The sequence below is a fragment of the Canis lupus genome, chromosome 10, assembly GCF_011100685.1.
Source record: "Canis lupus familiaris isolate Mischka breed German Shepherd chromosome 10, alternate assembly UU_Cfam_GSD_1.0, whole genome shotgun sequence".
NCBI classification, from domain to species: domain Eukaryota; kingdom Metazoa; phylum Chordata; class Mammalia; order Carnivora; family Canidae; genus Canis; species Canis lupus.
The window spans coordinates 48,938,338-48,956,604 of NC_049231.1; the positions used below are offsets into that span (position 1 = coordinate 48,938,338).

An 18,267-nucleotide genomic window follows, 5' to 3' on the forward strand; every position below is an offset into this window, starting at 1 on the left:
AAATAACTCTCATTTGGAATTAGAAACATATATATTAGCTTTCTCTCTTCATAGTAATAAATTCATCATATGCTCCACTGATTTCCTTATGCTGGTTTTGGTTCTCTTACCTCTAAAAACTGCTTCCAACCAAATTCTCCATCAACTTCTTAGTTTATTATCCCAAGCTAAATCTCTCATCAATAAAACCACTTGCTTGTCTTGGCTGTCAAACTGCAAAACTGGTATTGTAGGACTGGAAGGGTACACATTAACTGGTCAAGATTTGAAAAGTGCATTGTAATTAGGAGCTATGTTTTGTGATCTGCACATGTGAATGCCTTTACAGTTTGAAATCTAGGCTTAACTACAATTGCTTTGTGATCCTGGCTCAGTTCTTCGGATTGGTTAAGGAATCAACAGATATTTACTTCATGTCTAAATGTGTCTATCACCATACATAATAATAATAATCAGTACATAAAATTACATATGATAGGATACGTACCTGAACTCTCTACAGAGAAGAGGATAAATAAGGCGTTTAAAAGAATCATCGAGTGAATTATGTAAGATCTTCATTAACTCTGGCCTTGCAAAGCCACGTGGTCTCCACCTGCAAAAAAAAAAAGGCTACACTAAAACCGATGTAGCAATAATAAGACCATGAAAGGGCTCCTGGAAGAGGGGAGAGGAAGTGGAGCAGAAAAGGGGGAAAAACTTTATTGAAGGCAAAGTAACCTAATCTGTAAGAAAAGACTGTGATGTCTGGAAATTATTACTATGACATCTGGAGTTCTTATTTTTAAAAACCTGGTAACCATGGTCACCTATACAACTTAAGGGAGAAAAAACCTTCCTTATTCTAGGAAGAATCTCCAGAACATTATTAATAATGGCAAAAATCTTAAGATATAAGAAAGTCACCAGAAAATGACTAATGACTGCTATGAACTAAATTATGTCCCCTAAAATTAATATGTTAAAGCCCTAACCCCTAGTGAGACGGTATTTGGAGATACAGCCTTTGGGAGGCAATTAGGTTTAGATGTGGTCATGAGGGAAGGGCCATCATGATGGGATTGGTGCCCTTTGTAGAAAAGATTATCAGAGAGCTTGCCCTCTCTCTGTCCCTCCCTCCCCCAGCCAGGTAAGGACATAGTGAGATGGCAGCAGTCTACAAGCCAAGAGGACGGTTCTCACCAGGAACAAATCAGCTGGTTCCTTGATCTTGGACTTTCCAGCCTCTGGAACTGGTAGAAAATAAACTTCTATTGTTTAAGCGACTGAGTCTATGGTATTTTGTTTTGGCAGCAAAGCTAAGACAAACATGTATCCTTCTTTGTCTATCCCTTTATCTCTTCCTGAGAGTTAAAGTAGATTGAGCAAAGGAGAAACTATGTTTTAACCCTTGACTCTTGCCATTCCTTAGTAGAACTCACTCTACTCCTCAAGTTGCAGTGCTCTATCTATGCAATGCATACATACTGATGGATATAAATGTCAGAGAACTGAATGGTAGTGGACATTGGATAAAGAACAATAAGAGAAAAAAAAAAAAAAGAACAATAAGAGAAAAACACAAGCTAAAAAGGACAAATTCAGTCCAACCCCTTCCAGGTTCCCATCCATCTACAGCATCTCTGCCCTTGCCCTTCAATGACTCTTGAGTAGAAACCATTAATAAAATATTTATTTTACAAATCATAATAAAATAAACCACGAATATACCTTAGGGACACTGTCATCTATCTTTCTTACTTATCTCAGGTAGGAAATTGACTATTCAGTGGGCAAACATTGAAGCAATTATAATGTGATACACCAAAGGTTTCATAATAACAACTAATTGAGTCCTTTCCATAGAAGGTTACTATCTGAGTAGAATAAAATTTTGTTTTTTAATTTGAATCAAAGTGCTTTCAGGACATATATCCTTCCACTCAAGTCGCGGTTACTCCCTAATGTCACCTTTACCTGAGGACATGAGGGTTAGGGAGGAGTAGGAGACAAATTAGACATACATTATTAATATTAATAGTATTGCTGTTATTATTATTAATTTGGAGAGCCCAATGTCAAGAAAAGATGTCCCAGAAGAAATATCTGAGATAGGGTTTTTTTTTTTTTTTTTGAGATGGGTTTTAAAAAATGAATTGTGCTTTACCAAACAAGACCCAGAAAAAAAAAGCATACTGGTAAGAAACCATAGCACATAGCATAGAAGCATGAAAGAACATGATGAGTCCTTTCAAGTAGATCAGTACTGCTAAAGCATAAATGTCAAAATCAGTAGGAGGTAGATGGGGTTAGAAAATATGGAAGCGGACAAATCACTAAAGGTCTTATATACCATGCAATTGAGGTTGGCAAGTTAGGAGAGAACACAATCCTGGGTCATGGACAATATGCTAGGAAGATAGTCCGTAGAGACAGGAAGGCCCTAATGGAGTGATTTTTTAAATGTATGTATCTGTTATCTGCTGCAAGTCATTCCTTTTAAGACCAAACCAAAGTTTCCCGATTGCTAGTAGGAAAACCACAGAAATCCTTAACATTGCCTACTCAATCCCTTTGGAGGCCTCAATAGTCTTCCTTAAACCTTACCTCTTGCCCCCACATCTACTGTGAGTTCCTTCCAAACAATTCCCTACACTGCAGCCAGAGTGATCTTAAAATGCAAACTGATCGTGACAATCCTCTGTTTAAACTCGTTATTGGTTTTTCATTACCCTTAAGATAAAGAATAAAATCCTTATTCTGTCTAGAAAGCTACGGATGATTGGGTTTCTTGTCAATCCTGTTTCTTGTCACTATCAGCTCCTTTCCTTCTGTCTCTGACCTACGTATGCACACACCACAGACTACCTTAGGGTTCCCTGTTACAAACTTTGTTTTTTAAGATTTTATTTATTTATTCATGAGAGACACACACAGAGAGAGAGAGAGAGAGAGAGAGAGAGAGAGAGAGAGGCAGAGACACAGGCAGAGGGAGAAGCAGGCTCCATGCGGGAAGCCTGATGTGTGACTCGATCCCAGGACTCCAAGATGATGCCCTGGGCCAAAGGCAGGCGCAAAACCACTGAGTCACCCAGGGATTCCCCACTGTTACAAACTTGTATGAAACACTGCACTCTTTCTTTTTTTTTAAACATTTATTTAGTTATTTATTTTAAAGATTTATTTATTTATTTATTCATGAGAGACAGAGAGAGAGGCAGAGACACAGACAGAGGGAGAAACAGGCTCCAGGCAGGGAGCCTGACATGGGACTCGATCCAGGGTCTCCAGTATCATGCCCTGGGTGGAAGGCAGCGCTAAACCACTGAGCCATCCAGGCTGCCCTGCACTCCTTTATAACCTCAGCATACTCTTAACCATTTACTCAAGGTCTTCTCCACTAAACTACATTGTCATCAAGGAAAAACAGCATACTTGTCTGGTTTATAGGAAGATACCCAGCATCTAGCAAATAACCTGAATGGGTGAATATATGAGAGAGGTGGAAGGTGGAAGAAGTAGGGACAAAGACAGTAAGACAAAAAAGAAGAGGAAAAGGAAGAAAAGATTTGAGGAAGTATCTTCATTCAAATGTATTTAAAAAATGAAAACAATTCCGAGAATGGTTCTTTGTTTCCCAAAGTATTTTAGTTGGCTCTTGTTTCAGTTCTTTAGTTCCCATACAAATGAAGAAACAATTATCTATATAAAGAGAAACTTCTAGAACATAACTGAAACTTTTATTACTATACTATAGTAACATAAAGTATTATAGTAAAGGTCAAAAAATATTACCATTTATTCAATTGGAGGAGAACTGAATAAAATAAAATATGGAGGAGCCAACAAAAACCATTTAAATCTCTGTAATGAAACCATTCCTTTACATTTACTTAGTATGAAGATAACAGTTTAAAAGCATAACTAATACTTCCTTAATTATTGAGGACAGACTCTGAGCATTATGAACATTCATAAGAAAATAAGATAGAAGTTGTCTCCAGTTTACTGTGATCTATTTATAAAAGACATTTCTAAAAAGGAGTTCTGCATAATAATCCCACTACTTTGTATTAACAGATACCACTGAAGGCTACACAATTACATGGAATATCATTTAATTCTCTTAAATCTGCGAAAAAGGTATTACTCATCATTTTGACAATAATGAATCTGAGAAAGAAATTATGTGCTCAGTCATAAGGGAAAGAAGTAATATAACTGGAATTCAAACTCAGATATTACTGTTTCTAGGATTTTGTTCTTTCTATGAATACCTCTTAGAATTTCATATTTTAAATTAAAATTATCTAATTTCTTAATACAATCATTTAATTCTATGGTTTCTTTTAGGCATTTGTTTCCTTTCTATTTTTAACGAAATTTGTTTACAAAAGAAATAGGCATTCATTAAAAAGGAAAAAGAACTCTAGAGAAGAATACACAACAGAAAATTAAAATCTCACATCAGAGGTATGAAATAGATCATCTGCATTTTTTCAAAAAATGTTTACACATACATAGACCAACTTTTTGCCATTAAAGAGACTATACTATAAATACTAAATATAAACTGTTTTTTTAACCTAATGGAATACGTTTATATCTCAAAGTTAGCTCTATCTCAACTTCTTCAAGATGGCTGCACAGAATTCTACTGAATGGATATAATATAACTGACTTATACAATTTACCTACTGATTAACATTGAAATAGTAGCTTCACTCGATGGGTCCTTGGTTAGCATTAGGTGCTCATTAAGCAAGCTGATCCTTCATGGAATTGGTTTTTGGCAAACGAATTTCCAATGAATTGATGAAAGAACTATATTGGATGAGAGAGCTAACTTCCAAAATATAGAGCACTTATTCCTCTCAAAGAAAAATCCATCCAACTCTTCAAATAGCTTTCCCAGCAATCTCCCTAACTTAAGGTTACAGAGAACTAGCTTATGAGGAGCATACCACAAATCTGCATGTCCTAACTGCTAGGCAAGCTTCTTTACCTTTAATAGATTTTTTTTTAATTTTTTTTTTATTTATTTATGATAGTCACACAGAGAGAGAGAGAGGCAGAGACATAGGCAGAGGGAGAAGCAGGCTCCATGCACCGGGAGCCTGACGTGGGATTCAATCCCGGGTCTCCAGGATCGCGCCCTGAGCCAAAGGCAGGCACTAAACTGCTGCGCCACCCAGGGATCCCAGCTTCTTTACCTTTGCATCAGTTTTCTCATTGGTCAAATGGCAGCTACAAATCTGCCCTACCAACTGAAATGTTTTACATAACTGAAAAGTTAAAAATGAAAGTTAGAAATTCTATACAAATATGTGGTGCTATTTTAAAAGTTCCCTTAACAAAGGAAAAAAAGATAATAAAAGGTTACATAAGTTTAGACAATTCTCTGAAATATCCAATAAACTTAATGTTTGTTTCAATCATCCTTAATATGCAAAATATTTTAAGTAAATTGCATATGCTATGTTTAGAGACTTACATTGTAATATCTGATTAGTTATATTCTTATTTCATTTATCCTTAATGGTAAAAACATTTAGATATGCCATTATACATTGTTTTTATTATTTTTATTTTTTATAAAACATTCTGTATAAGATTTGAATGATACAAAAAAGTATTAAAATCCCTCTCCCCAGAGATAACCACTATTAATAATTTATTTTAATATTTAATATATTCTATTTAAACATACACAACATTTATACTTTATTTTCAATGTAAAAAGGACACATTTACATTGTTTGTCAATGTTTGCTTTTTGTTTAACAGAATGGACATTTTCCCATATCAGTATGGTATTTTAGAAATGGAAGAAAGGAAATTCTGTAAAAATCTATAAACAGACCTGTTTTGGATGCACCACCTGCAGAATTCATTCTTCACTCCATCAGAAATGTTGACTTTGACAGTCAGTATCTTCAAATTTTCTCCACGGTTAATTGCCAGAATCTGAATGCGAACATATATGGCAAAGACTGAGGGTACACTAAATAGGTAAATGGTCAATTTAACCAGTCAACATTTGTGAAATAGAGAGATTATATATAGCTCTCAATTTATTGCTATATAAAGCTATATCAACTTATTAATTTATTTACAAAAATGCATTTAAAAATAATCATTTTTTATACTTTAAAAAACTGTAATAAAATATAGGTATGAAGCCTATGCCATTCACAGAAAGAGACTTTGGTGATCTAAAAACCTCATGTCAGAGTTGATTAACCGAAGATTTTTGATCATCTGGAGCTAAGAAATTTTCTTTTTATATTTCTGAAAATATATTGCTAAGATATACAAATGTGCAAATTCCCAAGTGGAATAATAACTACTAACTGTTACCATTTATTGGGCATTTGCTAATGGTGAGGTCTATCTCAGCCCTTTAGATACTTATCTCATTTAATTTTCAAAGCTACTGGTGCATTATGTATTATTTTCACTTTATATAATCATTTTATTAAGACTAACTTATCCCAAATAACAAAGATAAGAAGTGAAGGAAATATTTAAAATCAGATCAAGCAAATGTCTTAAAATACCTTAAAAACACTCCTTTAAAGAAAAGCAAACAAACCTAAAGCAGGTAGAATAACAGAAATAATAGAGGGTAAATTGAGAATAGAAAAAAAAAAGAAAAGAAAATAATGCAAGCAAAACCAAAAACTGTTTCTTTGAAAATATCACAAAATTGAGAAGCCTTTCACTAAACCAAGAAAAAAGGAGGAAGCATTCCAATTACCAAAATAAAAAAATAAGAGGGGCCATTACTATGGAAGTTATAGAAATAAAAAGGACCATAAGAGAATACTATGAAAACTATTATGTCAAATTACATTCCTTAAATAAAATGGAAAAATCCTTAAAAAGACGGACTGCCAAAACAATAAAATAGAAACAGAAAATATGAAAAGATCTATAATAAGTAAAGAAGACTGAATTGGTAATTTAAAATTTTCCCACAAGAAAATGTCCAGATGGCTTTACTGTGTAATTCTACCAACCATTTAAAGAAGAATTAACACCAATTCTTCAGAAACTTTTCCAAAATATAACACAGAAGAAAAAGCTTCCAAAACTCTATTTGCTCAGAGACCAAAACCAGATAAAAACATTGCAAGAAAAAAAAAAAAGACCATTATCTCTTAAGAATATAGATATAAAAATCCTCAATAAAAAAATAAACCAAATCCATAAATATATAAAAAGGATTACATACCAGGATTAAGAGGGATTTATTCCAGGAATGCAAGGTTGGTTTAACATCCAAAAATGAATTAACATGATACATCATACCAATAAAATAAAAAACAAAAATCACACAATCTTCTTACACAATAGATGCAGAAAGGATATTTGATAAAATTCCAGCTTTGTCCATGACAAAAACACTCAAAACACTAGGAACAGAAGACAACTTCTTCAATGTGATAAAGGTCACATATAAAAACCCCACAGATACTATTATATTTAAGGGTGAAAGACTGGATACTTTCTACTTAAAATTACAAGGGTCTCCTCTTGTCACTTCTATTCAACTTTGCATTGGAGATTTCAGCCAATTAGATAAGAGAAAGAAACAGAAGACATTAGATGAAACAGAAGACATTAGATTGAAAAGAAAGAAAACTATCTCTATTTGCATATAGCGTGATCTTGTATATGAAGAACTCTATAAGGAATTTGTAATAAACTTATTAGAACTAATACAGAGTTCAGCAGGATTTCAGGATAATCAATTTCTACACATTAGCAATAAGTAATCTGAAAATAAATGTTTTAAAACATTCTTTACCATAGCACCAAAAGGAATAAATTTAACAAAGGAAGCACAAAATGCATACTCTGAAAACTACAAAACATTGTTAAAAGAAACTGGAAAAAGTGGAAAAATATCCCACGTTCCAGAAGGCTTAATATTGCTAAAATGGCAATTCTCCCTCATCTGATTTACAGATTCAATGCCCTCCTATCAAATCCCAGCTAGTTTCTTTGCAGAAATTGACAAACTAATTCTAAGATTCATATAGGAACCCAGAGTCAATCATGAAAAAGAAGAAAAAAAAAAAAGTTGAAGGGAAAAAAAAAAAATTGATGGACTCCCACCTTCTGATTTCAAAACTTATAAAGCTACTGTAATCACAATTGTGTGGTACTGGCATAAGGACAGAATAAAATTCAGAGTTCAGAAATAATCCATACACCTACAATCAACTGATTCTCAATAAGGATGGCAAGACAATTCATTAGGAAAAATAAGGTCTTTTCAACAAGAGATACTGGGATGACTGGATAGCTATATTCAAAAGAATGAAGCTAGACTCCTTCTTATATCATCGTACACAAAAATTATTCAAAGTTGGTCATAGACCTTAACATAAGAAGTAAAGCTATAAAATTCTTAGAAGAAAATATAAGAGAAAATCTTCATGACCATGAGTTAGGTAAGGTCTCAGACATAACACTACATGCACAATCAACAAAAGAAAAAATAAATAGATTGGACTTCAATAAAATTACACATCATAGGATACCATTAAGAAAGTGAAAAGAAAACATAGCATGGAAGAAAAGTTTTGCAAATCATTTCTCACATAAAGGAATTACATCTAGACCAGATAAATAACTCTTATAACTAACAAGGGCAAAGCCATATCACCTCCACACCCTAAGTAGGAACCAATATAATAAGGGTCCAAGAAGAATCTGTGGGATACTTGATGACTCTTCATGTTACCTACACCAAACAAACACCTTCTCATGTCTGCATATTACCGTAAGTCAAAAAATTAACAGTTGTAAATGATGGAAAATATCACTCTAATCTTTTTCATTATTCTCTCTTTTAATAGTAAAATGCAGATGGAAGGAAAAATTAATTTTAAAAATGTCATACTGAAGACTTCCACACTTGGAGAACACTGGTAATCTTTTGATTCCAATTCTCCCCCTCATCTTCCTATAAAACCTTAATAAAGAGATTAAAACAGCATGGGACCCACATCTTTGGTATTCCTAGGGAACAGAACTAGACTGCCATCTGATTTCTCCAAAGCCACATACAAAGTAAGGCAACAGCAGAGCAACATATTTAAGAAAGTTAAGGAAGAAAAAAAAATTCTACTAATCTAAGCTGTCCAAGTAGCAATCTCAATGGAAACAAGTGAGAATGTATTAGAACTCAGAGAATACTGTACACACACACCCTCCTTGAGAAATATAGAAGATCAAGGGTCAGTTAAGTATGGTACATGGGCTAAATCCAGTAGAACATCTGTTTGCATATATAGAATTTTATTAAAACACAACCATGCTCCTTTGTTTATGTAATATCTATTACTGCTGTTGTGCTGCAATGGCAATTGTGTAACTGCAGCAAAAGCTTCCTGACTCAGAAAATCTAAGACATTCATTCTCTGGCCCTCTACAGAAAAGTTTGGCCAACTCTCTACTAGTCTACAGAATCAGCTTCATTTACTCAAAAGAAGACTGGAAAGTTCTGGCAAAAGGACTAAGGGCAAGCATTTCATGTAACTGCAGCGCTAAGATTAAAACAAGGGGGGAAATCAATTTCTACTAAGAAATTACAGGTTGCAGTCCTGATATCAATGTGGACTGTAAGTTAAAAACCATTAAACAGGGGATCCCTGGGTGGCGCAGTGGTTTGGCGCCTGCCTTTGGCCCAGGGCGCGATCCTGGAGACCCGGGATCGAATCCCACGTTGGGCTCCCGGTGCATGGAGCCTGCTTCTCCATCTGCCTGTGTCTCTGCCTCTCTCTCTCTCTCTGTGTGACTATCATAAATAAATAAAATTAAAAAAAAAAAAAACCATTAAACAAGATAAAGAAGGGGGATCCCTGGGTGGCGCAGCGGTTTAGCGCCTGCCTTTGGCTCAGGGCGCGATCCTGGAGACCCGGGATTGAATCCCACGTCAGCCTCCCGGTGCATGGAGGCTGCTTCTCCCTCTGCCTGTCTCTGCCTCTCTCTCTCTCTCTCTCTCTGTGACTATCACAAATAAATTTGCTGAGTGAAGTAAGTCAGTCGGAGAAGGACAAACATTATATGTTCTCATTCATTTGGGGAATATAAATAATAGTGAAAGGGAATATAAGGGAAGGGAGAAGAAATGTGTGGGAAATATCAAAAAGGGAGACAGAACGTAAAGACTGCTAACTCTGGGAAACGAACTAGGGGTGGTAGAAGGGGAGGAGGGTGGGGGGTGGGAGTGAATGGGTGAAGGGCACTGGGGGTTATTCTGTATGTTAGTAAATTGAACACCAATAAAAAATAAATTTAAAAAATAAAATAAACCAAAAAACAAAAAAAAACAACAAATAAATTTAAAAAATTAAAAAAAAAAAAAACAAGATAAAGAAGGACAGTGTATATAATGTAAAAGCCACATTCTGGTTTCAGACTAGAGCAAGGGAATAATAGCACACTTTAAAGATGCTCTTAGGTGTGACAGAACCAAAACAACAGAGAAGAGAAGAAAACTCCAAAAGTTCATCCCTCTACAACAGTAACAAACGGGTAAAAACTGTCAGAATCAACTTTTTCAGATCCCTGGACCCTAATAAAAAGCTTACAACAATCAGGGGAACATCTAAAGAAAAAAGAGGCCACAGAATTTTGTAAAAGAGCACTTTTAACTTACCCATTTGGCATCCTCTGCTCTGCAGATGACCAGTGGCCAAGAAGATAACACAGCCTACATTCCTAGCACAGGCTGCTAGTAACAGAGGGAACAACATGGGCCTTATTCTAAAAAATTTGTGATTGTGTGTTTTGATCTGATGAATCCCTGAAGGATAGACTCCAGAGTTTGCCTTTGTTTTGCCCCAGAACAGAAGCCATTTCCTGTGTGGCATGTGTTTAAAAAGTACTTAAAGGCAAATGCATTAGTCACATTGTTGTGGGGTAAGGGATAACAGTAGGTGATGAGGGATTACAGGCAGGGCAACCAATACACAGACAAAAAAAAAAAAAAAAAAAAAAAAAAAAACCCTAGATGAAAAAAAGGCTTAAATATTAGACACTTGAGGGAAAGGGTCTTTTTAAAGTTCCTGCACAGATTAGAGAATCTCAGAGTCTGTGTGCATGCCTGGAACTAGACATATGTTCTGAAAAGACCTTAAGCTTTCACCTTTGACTAACCCATTTGCATGGGCTCCATGCAAACAGGAAGCCAAGGCTAAGGGGGAGATGTAAACAATCTTTCTATGCTAATGTTGAAGAAGTACCTCCAACACACAGTCAATCTGCAAGAACTCAGAGAATGTGTTTTTCTTTTTGGCTCTAGACATTAAGAAAATCTCTGTCAAATAACTAGCTGTCCACCAACCTAATGTTAGAGATCTCAGTGGTCACACATGACAAAGAATCATTTCAAAAATAGTTTAGAAGGCACTAAACAAACAACAAAATCCCAACAGCATCAACAATAAATACTGAGGGGATCTGTTTTTCAGTGTTGCCAATTTATAACATTCAAAATGTCAAGTTTTTAATATAAAAAAATTACAAGACATGCAAAGAAATAAGAAAGTATGCCCCATCTACAGGAAAAAAGAAACTAATAGAAACTATCCCTGAAGAAACTCAGACATTGGTCTTACCAGACCACATTATTTTTTATTTTTTTAAAAGATTTTATTTATTTATCCATGATAGACATATATATATGTCAGGGATCCCCTCCAGACCACTTTAAAGGAAATAACAGAGGATCCCTGGGTGGCTCAGCGGTTTGACGCCTGCCTTCGGCCCAGGGCTGATCCTGGAGACCCGGGATCGAGTCCCACGTCGGGCTCCCTGCGTGGAGCCTGCTTCTCCCTCTGCCTGCGTCTCTGCCTGTCTCTCTCTCTCTGTCTCTCATGAATAAATAAATAAATAAATATCATCTTTAAAAAAAATAAAGGAAATAACAGAGACATAAAGGAAATCAGGAGAATGTGGTCTCAACACAGTATCAATAAAAAGTTGAGAATTAAAAAAATAAACCAAATAGAAACCTTGAGCTGAAAAAAAAAAAAAAAAGAAAAGAAATCCTGAGCTGAGAACTACAATGACTAAAATGAAAAATTTACTGAAAGTCAGGTTCAATAGTTAATTTGAACAAGCAGAAGAATCAGCAAACTTGAAGGTAGGTCAACTGAGATTTTACAGTTTGAGAAGGAAAAAAAAACAGACAAAGAAACAGAAACAGAAAAAGAAATAAATAGAGCCAAATAGATCTGGGGGACATTATCAAGTATACCAACATATGTATAACAGGAGACCCAGAAGAAGAGAGAAAGGTAGAAAGAATATTTGAAGAAATAATGACTCTAAATTTCTCAGTTTTAATAAAAAACAATCAACATATCCAAGAATCAGAATGAACCCCAAGAAGGATAAACTCAAGGTGACACATTATAATCCAACTGTCAAAACCCAAACCCAGAGGATCCTAGCAGAGAAGTAATTCATCATCTGTTAAGGACTCAGTAAGATTAACAGCTGTTTCTTCATCAAACCATGGATGCCAGAAGACAATGGGGTGATAAATTCAAAGTGCTGAAAGAAAAAACTGTCAACCAAGAATTCTATACCCAGAAAAAGTTTTGGAGATTGCACAACAATGCAGATATACTTAACATTACTGAAATGTACATTTAAAAGTGGTTAGGATGGTAAAATTATCACTTAAATATTTGTTACATGTACTTTACCACAATTAAAGATAAATTTTAAAATACAAGGAGAAATTAAGACCTTACCGATAAACAAAAACCGAGAGTTTGTCACTAGTAGACCAGCCCTATATGAAATGTTACAGGAAGTCCTTCAGGCAGAAATGAAAGGACACTAGATAGTAACTCAAAAGCATACAAAGAAATAAAGAAAACTGGTAAAAGTAGCTACATAGGTAAATGTAAAAGCCAGTACTATTCCATTTTCACTTCGTAAATCTTTTTTCCCCTTTATTTTTTAATTTTTTTTAAACATTTTATTTATTTATTCATAGAGACACACAGAGAGAGAGATGCAGAGACACCGGCAGAGGGAGAAGCAGGCTCCATGCAGGGAGCCTGATGTGGGACTCGATCCCGGGTCTCCAGGATCACACCCTAGACTAAAGGTGGCGCCAAACCCACTGAGCCACCAGGGCTGCCCTTTTTTTCCCCTTTATGACATAAAAGCCACTTTCCACATTATAGATAGAACATATGACTCCAATTAGGAAAAAGAACGAGTAAACTGAAAAATGCTATTAAAGGACTAAGATGTAGTAACTATAATTTATACAATTAAGTGTGATCTTATACTTTATTCTAATTCAGATCATCTCTAATTTGTATGTCACATGGAAAAGATCCAGAATTGAGCTCAAAGCCAAGCACACTGAGAAGCAAAGTCTAATACGAAAGAAAGTCAAGGTATCTAAAGTGGTATATTGTCAGCTCTGCTAATAATTCTCAGTTTTACTAACTTGTCTAGGTCTTGAGTTCCCCATTTGTGAAATGGGAAGGATATGACGATATTGTAAGAATTTATGAAAAAAAAAATGGTTGCCCTAAAATTCTTTAATTCCTTAATAAGTAAAGTAGTAGGCAAGTCCAAAGAATCATCATTATTATTATCATCAGAATGGACAAGAGTTTCCTTATTTACCTGATGATGCTGGATGTTTCTTATGTTGCATGAAAAATTCTGGTAGAGCAGAAACTTATCAACATCTTTCTCATTTACTTTTTTTGAGGACACTTTTGCCAGAGATGATTGGATACAAATATACCTATTTTGGCACCTGTTCAGATAAATATTCAAAAGCAAGCAGTTATTAATATATGTTCTAGTAAAGAAACACATTATATGGAAATAATGTTAGCAAAAAACTTAGGCTATTACCAAGTGAGATTTTTTTAAAGATTTTATTTATTTATTCATGACAGACACAGAGATAGAGAGGCAGAAACATAGGCAGAGGGAGAAGTAGGCTCCCCACAAGGAGCCCAATGTGGGACTTGATCGCAGGACTTTGGGATCACAACCTGAGCTAAAGGCAGACACTCAACTGATAAGCCACGCAGTCATCCCCCAAATGAGATTTTTTTTAAATGATGTCCAACTATAAAAATGTTACTAAAAAAAAAAAAATGTTACTAACCCATCAAAAGAGGACTCTGCCTATTTGTGCTAGCATTGGTCCTCCAGTCTATATATGTATCAACCCAATCTTCCCATAAAATGCCTATATCAGTTCAGCTACCATCTGCAGTTATCTAAGAGACCAAAACTACAGATACTAGATCAATTAATTCTAGTCTAGATATCATCCTTTTCTAACCACTGAGTTAGGCAGTCAGGGCCAAGTAAAAGCTAAAAAGAAGAGAAACAAGAGGATATGGCAGGACAGCTTCCAGTGACAGTTTAGAAAACTGAACCAAATTTCAATAGTATGATTACTTACAAAAACACATTTAAAACATGGGTGATTCTCCTCCTTTGACTCATTCCTACTAGGAATTACTGTTACTATTACTAAGGAAATAGGAAACTTCTCTCCTTGTATTGACAAAAACCTTGACAAGTCATGGCAGTCAACTGGTTCATCTCCACCAGTCCTTACCTCTGCAAACCTCATACAAGTATATGGAGAAAGAGTAAGAGCAGACTGCTGACAAAACCCTGTCGACCCTGATGATACACAGCTGAAAAATATATTAAATAGGGTTTGAAGATAATATATATTTTTAATGAGGCATAAAATCCAAAATCCCAAGCAGGGCCTAGGTCATGAAGTTTTAATCCCTTGTAAATGGACCATGGATAAGCAGCTCTCTCCATCAGATGAAATTCATTTTGAGGTCAGCACTTTTATCAATACCTAATATTAAACATTCTCAAGTTAACTCAATCACTTATAAACACCAGAAATGAGATATTATGATACATGTATAGTATATATATATCACAGTATGATTAAAAAGCATTCTACCCACTCTAAATGGATATGAATCTCTCTAGCATATATTGTGTAATTCAATGCTGTTTACACTGTTCCTCAGAGCCCTCCCTTGAGGTGCGTCAGTGGAAGGAGGATGGGCAGGCAGAGTTCTAGGCTCCCTGCCTAGAATTCAATTAAAGCAACTTCACTTTTATCTGTTTTACATATTAGGGTTCTGTTGCTTGAGCAAAGAGTTCCGCTACCAAAAAAAGTCTAAAAATAGTTTTTAATGAACACTGTATTAGCACTAACCATATGACCCTTAACAGCATGAGTCCACAAAGCAGAAAACTCTATAAAAGAGTTACTCACAATTTCCGAATGAAGTCAAGCGTGTCTTTGTCTTTAGCAATCATGTCTGCTAAAATATGCTGCACTCCTGTTTCAATATCCTGGAGTGCTGAAAGTCCTTTAGGAGAAGAGTAAGGGGGGGAAACAAAAGCAAAAACTACAGATTGGTTTTTTAAGTCTATAATTAAATCATAATAAATGTATTCCAGTCAAAATAAACCCTTAAACTGAAAAACTTAAGACAGAGAGGTATAATAGCAGTTATAGGTATAATAGCTTACCTCTGAAAAAAAATAACAAGTCTCCAAAGCAATATTACAGGACCTTTACAAACCATATAACGTAGTGGTAAAAAATGCAGCTCTGGAGCTAGCTGCCTGGTCTAATCCTAGTTTCACCACTTACCAGATGTATGACTTTGCACAAATTACTTGACCTCTTTGTGCCTCTGTTTCTTATAAAAAATGGAATAATAGCATCTACTTCATGAAGTGTTTATAAAGATTAAATGTATTCTAGGAAATATGTATTAACAGAGTTATAACCCAAGGTATACCATTTCATACCAGTTATAAAAATTATCCAAGGAATTTTATTAATAATCATATTTTGACATACGAGGTATTTATTCACCTTTTTAATGACCTATTTGAATTTGTCAAATCTCATGAGCACAAAACAAGAGCCATTATGTAGTCGTTCATCTTCATAGTTAACTGTCTACCAATGGTACATTAAGTTCTTTCCAAATGCTTCTGGTTTGCTAATTTATAGCAGTGACTCTTGAACATTATGGCTCCTGTGATATCAACCTATATATACATTGAGAAAGACCATTTGCACTGCTTTATTTTTTTTTTTAATTTTATTTATTTATGATAGTCACACAGAGAGAGAGAGAGGCAGAGAGAGAAGCAGGCTCCATGCACTGGGAGCCTGACGTGGGATTCGATCCTGGGTCTCCAGGATCACGCCCTGGGCCAAAGGCAGGCACCAAACAGCTGCGCCACCCAGGGATCCCTGCACTGCTTTTTTTCCCCATTTCTTCTTAGTTGTTCTATTTCCATTAAAGCTTTTTTTCTTGCATTAAAGTTCAAACTACACAAGCACTAAGTATCATAAGTATGGTTTTTTTGACAGCAAGTTTTAATGAGTATTAGGTACAAAAGACAAAGAGAATAAGAGGACAGACTTATGGAGTCATTAATAAAAAGAAATGTCTTGCTATTTTAAAGAAATTTAACCATTAAAATTAATAAATTCTGTTTACATTTTAAGAGAGTTTTCCTATGAGGGGATTTTTAGGAGTGAATTACCTTTGAGAGGCAGAAGGTTGTATATGTAAAGGACCTAGAATAGCTGTGACATATAGTAAGCAGTCAATAAATGTCTGCTCTTGGGTGAGCTATCTTCCTAGGTCAATCTTCATCTAAGAAAACCAGTCACTATGCACTAATTCCTGGAGTCCCAAAGCACCTCACAACATTGTTACACAAAATTTATTAACAACACCAGAGTGATAAGTTAGAAGTAAAAATGGAACCTATCTCCAATGAGAATCATCAATGAGAGAGAACTGAAAAAGGAAGTTATAAATTTTGCTATTATAATAAAGAATCTTTGAAAAGCCCCCATCATTTTGGGCAAATACAATTTATAAACCTTTTATAATTAATAAACCTTATATAGTTAAAATTATGCTAGAACTCTAGAACAGTGTTTTGTATAGTCTAAGGACCCAAAATTAAAATCACACTAGGTACTTATTAAAAATATGGATTCCCAGACTTTGGGATTTTTTGTTTTGCAGAGAATTCTGGATGATCCTGACATCCATTCAAGTAAAAAAAAAAAAAAAAGAAAAGAAAGGAAAAGAAAAGAAAAGAAAAGAAAAGAAAAGAAAAGAAAGAAAAGAAAAGAAAAGAAAAGAAAAGAAAAGAAAAGAAAAGAAAAGAAAAGAAGAAAAAAAGAATGAAAGAAAAAGAAAAACACTGCTGTGAGGTACCCTTAGCTACCTCTAGAACAGTAGTTCCTAATGGAAGGCAGAAATTATCAGTCACTTGGGTAGCTCATTCAAATTACATAAACCCTTTTCAGTCCAACAAGGAAGAGAAAGGACTGGGAAAGAGTCTTGTGTGTTTGAATACGCATCTTCTTCCATCAGACAGCATTGATCATTGGGGCTTAAGATAGCCAAAAATAACCAGAGTTCAAAAAGTTTAGCACCTCAATGAAATCAGGAGAAAATAAGGACCACAGAAGCAAAGAATCCTATCTCCTTTCTTGTAGTGAAAACTTCCCAGCCAGATTCTTCAAAGCTCTGCAACTGTAACAAAAATTGAAGGGCCAACACTTCTTTTCACTTCTCTGCACTAAGGCTACCTCTTCTTCCACATAACAGAGCAATCAGCTACTCCTCCTTATAAATAACATGGGGATATTCTGGAAATTCTAAGATGTAGTCCATTTGTGGCTTGTATGTATCTTTTTGATTCAGACCAAATTCTTGTTGATCTGTGGCAAGTAGTATCTTCCAATTCACGCTGAAATATCTGGTTTCTTAAACATTTCTTTGAGAAATGATGGGAATGACAAAAAAAAAAATTCTTTAGAAAAATAAAAGAGCATTGAGGGTGATCATGAATATGTGTTTAGCCTAAGAAATGAGAGGACAAAGAAAAGAAAAAACAATCCAAGCAAACTTTAAAAACCAGTATCTAGCTTGTTTGTAATTAACTGTAATTCTTTGACATTTATGATAAAAGTAAAAGAGAGAGAGAATAAAGCAAACATAAAGCTCAACACATGTGGTAGTACTACTGCAGCTGCCCTGAGCCCTGATCTAGCTCCATGATCAGAAGTATCACCAAGTGTCCATCACCATATAGTTCGGTAAGCATCACCCTATATGGCCATGTAAAGAGATACAGTTATCAAACCTACCCAGTATGAGTGCAAACTAAGGAAAATTTTGTACCAAAAGAAAT

General features: G+C 35.0%; 1 protein-coding gene across 1 annotated transcript in view; it reads right to left on the reverse strand.

The window, feature by feature from the left end:
• The window catches only part of SRBD1 (S1 RNA binding domain 1), a 189,748-nt gene that overhangs the window by 136,109 nt on the left and 35,372 nt on the right, over positions 1 to 18,267 (reverse strand). The window contains exons 8-11 of the mRNA XM_038551198.1: positions 15,302 to 15,398; positions 13,654 to 13,789; positions 5,843 to 5,946; positions 488 to 595 (exon numbers count right to left, since the gene is read on the reverse strand). Coding sequence (XP_038407126.1) covers positions 488 to 595; positions 5,843 to 5,946; positions 13,654 to 13,789; positions 15,302 to 15,398 — 445 coding nt within the window. The remainder of the gene's footprint in view (positions 1 to 487; positions 596 to 5,842; positions 5,947 to 13,653; positions 13,790 to 15,301; positions 15,399 to 18,267) is intronic.